General features: G+C 51.3%; 1 protein-coding gene across 1 annotated transcript; it reads left to right on the top strand.

Annotated features, from left to right (window-relative positions):
- The first annotated feature begins 201 nt into the window (after positions 1-201).
- On the top strand, positions 202-4,635 carry LOC126007142 (uncharacterized). The gene is given in 5 exon segments (XM_049772622.1): positions 202-759; positions 985-1,853; positions 1,920-3,262; positions 3,380-3,457; positions 4,445-4,635. Coding segments are annotated over 5 exon segments (3,039 nt in total).
- The last annotated feature ends 935 nt before the right edge of the window (positions 4,636-5,570 follow it).

The raw sequence follows: 5,570 nt of genomic DNA on the forward strand, positions 1-5,570 counted from the left end.
AACCTTATTTCTATTAATTAGAGGTTTCTGTTTTTGAGTTTTGCTCCTCTGTTCTGTCTTGTTCCATTGTAGTTGTGTCGTGTAAGTGTGTAGGTTCTGTAGACGTGTGTTGGCTTAAATTCTTTGAACTCTTCTATCCTCACCTCCTTTGCCCCCCCCAAATCTTTTCCTCATCTACTCCTTTGATTTACTGTTCTCATTATGGGACAGAAGCAGACAACTCCTTTGTCCCTCACTCTGGACCACTGGTCAGAAGTGAGGATTCGTGCACAAAATCGTTCCCTAGCCGTAAAAAGGGGCAAGTGGCAGACATGCTGTGCTGCTGAGTGGCCAGCCTTTCAAGTTGGATGGCCAAAGGGGGGGTCTTTTTATATTTCCCTAGTTCGCAGAGTGAGAGACATCGTGTACCGACCGGGGCCGCATGGACATCCTGATCAAGAACCCTACATTCTCATGTGGGAGGACCTCTGTACCAGTCCCCCTGACTGGGTGCGGCCATTCCTTCCCCCCCCTAAACCTTCTTCTTTACAGCCGCTTTTGGAGCCTACGATCCTACCCATGAAGGAGAAAAGGGAATCGGAGTCACAGCCTAAAGAGGAGCGAGCTGTGCCCCGCATTTACCCTGACACTACGGACCTACTTCTCTTTGAACCCCCCCCTTACAACCCATCTGCTCGCACCCCTTCCGCTCCAGCAGGGGAGGCGACTGCAGAACCCCGTTCCCCATTAGATCTCTCCTTAGCTTCCCAGCCTTCCCATGTGCTGCAGGGGGGAGGGGAAGGAGCAGCTTCCCACATGCTCCAGGGGGCTGGGGGAGGAGCGGCTTCCCACGTGCTCCAGGGGGCTGGGGGAGGAGCGGCTTCCCACGTGCTCCAGGGGGCTGGGGGAGGAGCAACTTCCCATGTGCTGCAGGGAGAAAGGGGAGGAGCAACTTCCCATGTGCTGCAGGGGGGAGGGGAAGGAGCAGCTTCTCACGTGCTCCAGGGGGCAGGGGGAGGAGCAACTTGCTTGCCTCCATCATCCCCAGAGTCCTTGCTGGATGAGAGCCAGCGAGCAGGGCCAGCTGCGGGAACCCGCAGCAGGCAAAAAGATTTGACATTTGGAGCTTTGCCAATCATGCCGCTGAGGCCAGTAGGGCCCATGATGGACGATGGGAGGGGGGGGGAGATGCCTGCCCTCCAGTATTGGCCCTTCCCCACGTCTGACCTTTATAACTGGAAGCTTAACCATCCCTCTTTCTCTGAAGACCCCACTAGGTTAATTAATCTTTTAGATTCTCTGATGAACACCCACCAGCCTACTTGGGACGACTGCCAGCAGCTGCTTCGTACCCTGTTCACTACTGAAGAACAGGACCGCATTTTGGCAGCAGCCCGGAAAAATGTGATAGGATTAGATGGCTTGGTGACAACCAGACCTGATGTTATTGATGACTCTTTCCCCTTGCGGAGACCGGATTGGGACCCCAACACATATGAAGGTAGGGGGAATCTGTCCACCTATCGCCAGACTCTCATGAGAGGTCTCCAGGAAGCGGCTAGAAAGCCCACAAACCTAGCCAAGGTAAAAGAGGTAATACAGGGACCCGATGAGCCTCCCGGGGTTTTCCTAGAAAGGCTGATGGAAGCCTATAGGAGGTATACTCCTTTCGATCCAACCTCTGAAACTCATCAGGCTTCAGTCATTATGGCTTTTGTAGGACAGTCAGCAGCAGATATTAGAAAGAAACTCCAGAGGCTGGAGGATATCCAGGGAAAGACTTTACAAGACCTAGTAAAGGAGGCTGAGAAAGTGTTCAGTAAGAGAGAAACAAAGGAAGAAAGAGAGGAGCGACTAGAAAAGGAGAGAAGAGAGTGGCAGGAGAAGAGAGACAGGGAAAGGAGAGAAGCAGAGGAGAAAGAGAGGGAAGAGAGAGAGAGGAGGGAAGAACGAAAGGACAGAAGAAGGAATAAGGAACTGGCAAGGGTCTTGGCAGTAGCAGTAGACAGATCTAGCACAGGTCAGAAAGGTAGGGACCTGGGCCCACGAAGACGCCGACCCCTGGACAAGGACCAATGCGCTCGCTGCCGCCAGAGGGGACACTGGGCTCGGGAATGCACCCAACCCCCACGATCCCCTCATAGCACCCAACCCCCACGATCCCCTCAACCTTCAAGGACCCTGGCCCTTGAATCTGAATAGGGGGGTCAGGGCTCCAACCCCCTCCGGGAGCTCAGGGCTAAATTTAAGGTGGAGGGGACTCCCATAGACTTTGAACTTGACACAGGGGCAGTATACTCGGTCCTAAAGAAACCTTTGGGACCCCTCTCTAGTAAGCAATCCTTAGTACAAGGAGCAAATGGAAGTAGCTATCGTTCCTGGACTACTTCCCGGACTATGGACTTGGGGAAAGGAGAAATCAAGCATTCTTTCCTGGTCATACCAAACTGCCCCTCACCTCTAATGGGATGAGACTTGCTAACCAAACTCAGAGCCCAGATAACCTTTGAAGAAACTGGTCCAGAAATTGCTTTTCTTAATCCCAGTGTTCAACCACTTACCACCTCCGTCCTGACCATCAGGGCTGAGGATGAATATAGACTATTTACAAATGACCCCTTGCCAGTTGAAAGCCAAGACACCGACTTTTGGTTGAGACTAGTTCCAGAAGCTTGGGCCGAAACTGCTGGACTGGGGTTGTCTACCTTACAGGCTCCAGTAGTGGTAGAGTTAAAAACTACTGCTGTCCCTGTGAGAGTTAGGCAGTACCCCATGAGTCAGGAAGCGAAGAAAGGCATAACTCCTCATATCCGGAAACTTCTCCAACAAGGGGTCTTAGTAAAATGTCAATCAGCCTGGAATACTCCATTACTCCCAGTTAAGAAGCCTGGAACTGGGGACTATCGGCCAGTACAGGACCTAAGGGCAGTTAACAGTCAGGTGGAAGTCATCCATCCCACTGTGCCAAACCCATACAATCTTCTCAGCACCTTAAGTCCTGAAAGAGTATGGTATAGTGTATTGGACTTAAAAGACGCTTTCTTCTGCCTGTCTCTACATCCAGCCAGTCAACCCTTATTTGCTTTTGAGTGGAGTGATCCTGAGGCAGGAATTTCAGGCCAACTAACCTGGACCAGATTGCCTCAGGGATTTAAGAACTCCCCTACCATCTTTGATGAGGCCTTGCACCAAGACTTAAGTCTCTTCCGCAGCCAGCACCCCCAGGTAACCCTGCTCCAGTATGTGGACGATATTTTACTTGCAGGAAAAACTGAAGAAGATTGCAAGCAGGCCACCCATAACCTGCTGAAGGAACTTGCTCGGCTAGGGTATAGAGCATCAGCTAAGAAGGCGCAGCTGTGCCAGAGAGAGGTGACGTTTCTGGGATACATGCTACGAGGGGGAAAGCGATGGCTGACGGAGGCCCGGAAGAAGGTCGTGGCACAGATCCCTGCACCTACTACTCGCCGGCAGTTACGTGAGTTTCTGGGAACGGCAGGTTTCTGCCGCCTCTGGATCCCTGGTTTCGCCAACTTGGCAGCCCCACTGTACCCCCTCACAAAAGGGGATGCCAAGTTTGAGTGGACCCATGAATGCCAAAGGGCGTTTGACTCTATCAAAACAGCTCTGCTCACAGCCCCAGCCCTGGCCCTCCCTGATGCTAGCAGGCCTTTTACCTTATATCTAGAAGAGAAAGGGGGAATGGCAAGGGGAGTGCTGACACAGACGCTAGGTCCGTGGAAAAGGCCGGTTGCCTACCTATCAAAGAAACTAGACCCAGTGGCCAGTGGGTGGCCTAAATGTTTGAGGGCAATAGCCGCAGCTGCACTTCTGGTAAAGGATGCAGATAAAATTTCCTTGGGACAAAAGCTGACTATAATAGCCCCTCATGCTCTGGAAAGTATAATTCGACAGCCCCCCGACCGTTGGCTCTCAAATGCCCGTATTACCCACTATCAGAGCATCCTTCTAAACAAAGGCAGAATAACTATCGGCCTACCTGTGATTCTCAACCCGGCCACCCTGCTCCCTGAAGAGTCAGAGACACCAGTGTTGCATAACTGCCAGGATTTGCTGGCCGAAGAGAGTGGGCTGAGAAGGGACCTACAGGACCAGCCATTAAAGAACCCTGATGTCATATGGTACACAGATGGGAGTAGTTTTCTCCAAGATGGAGAGAGACGAGCTGGGGCTGCAGTGGTGAGTGACCATGACGTTATCTGGTCCAAATGCCTGAAAGAGGGAACCTCTGCTCAGCGAGCTGAGTTGATAGCCCTTACCAGAGCACTAGAAATGGCAGCAGGAAAAAGGGCAACCATCTACACAGATAGCAGATATGCTTTCGGAACTGCCCATGTCCATGGCGCTATCTACCAAAGGAGGGGACTCCTGACATCTGCAGGAAAGGAAATTAAACACAAAGAAGAGATATTGCGTCTTTTATCTACTCTTCTCCTACCCAAAGAACTGGCGATAGTTCACTGTCCAGGTCATCAAACGGGAAAGGAAACCGTTGCGTCCGGAAACAGAAGAGCTGATGAAGCAGCAAAGGCAGCGGCATCCCGCATGAAGGAGATCCCTGCACTTATTGTTACTGAACCTGACAACCTCCCACCAGTGTCAACAACTGTAGACTCCCTTTCTGAAGAACCATAGGTAAATCAGTATCTGCAAACTCTTCACCAACTCACCCACTTAGGGGCCAGAAAAATGATGGAGTTAATTAAGAAATGGCCTCGGGTACCAAAACCAGAGAGGCTAAAGGAAATGGTGGAAAAAATTGTAAGGTCCTGCCAACCTTGTTAACTGGTAAATGCCTATCCTACTAAGATGGGAACTGGAAAGAGACTGAGAGGGGAAAGACCAGGCCAACATTGGGAGATTGATTTCACTGAAATCAAGCCTGCCAAATATGGACTAAAGTATTTGCTAGTCTTTGTAGATACATTTTCAGGATGGGTGGAAGCCTACCCATGCAAGAAGGAAACAGCCCAGGTGGTGGCTAAGAAGATATTAGATGACATCTTCCCCAGGTTTGGACTTCCTCAGGTAATTGGGTCAGACAACGGACCAGCTTTTGTGGCCCAGGTAAGTCAGGGATTAGCCAAGACCCTGGGCATAAATTGGAAATTACACTGTTCGTATCGCCCGCAGAGCTCAGGGCAGGTAGAAAGGATGAACAGATCTATTAAGGAGACTTTAACCAAATTATCTCTAGAGACTGGCATAGGGGACTGGACTACCCTCTTACCTTCTGCCCTCTTCAGGGCTAGGAATACCCCTTTGCCCTCTTTGTGTAAACTAACTCCTTTTGAAGTGTTGTATGGTGCTCCCCCCCACCCCCCGGTGCGAATGCTTTTTGAGCCTTATGATGTTTTCTCTCCCCCCTCCACTCCCTTAGCAGCTCGGCTGGCCGCCATCGCTGCCCTACAAAGCCAAGTCTGGAAAGAACTCAGACAGGCATATGAACCCGGAGAATTGACGGTGCCACATCCCTTCAAGCCGGGAGACCAGGTCCTGGTGAGGCGGCATCGCTCGCAGACACTGGAGCCTCAGTGGAAGGGACCCTATGTCGTCCTTCTGATCACCCC

The sequence above is a fragment of the Suncus etruscus genome, chromosome 4 (assembly GCF_024139225.1).
Source record: "Suncus etruscus isolate mSunEtr1 chromosome 4, mSunEtr1.pri.cur, whole genome shotgun sequence".
NCBI classification, from domain to species: Eukaryota; Metazoa; Chordata; class Mammalia; order Eulipotyphla; family Soricidae; genus Suncus; species Suncus etruscus.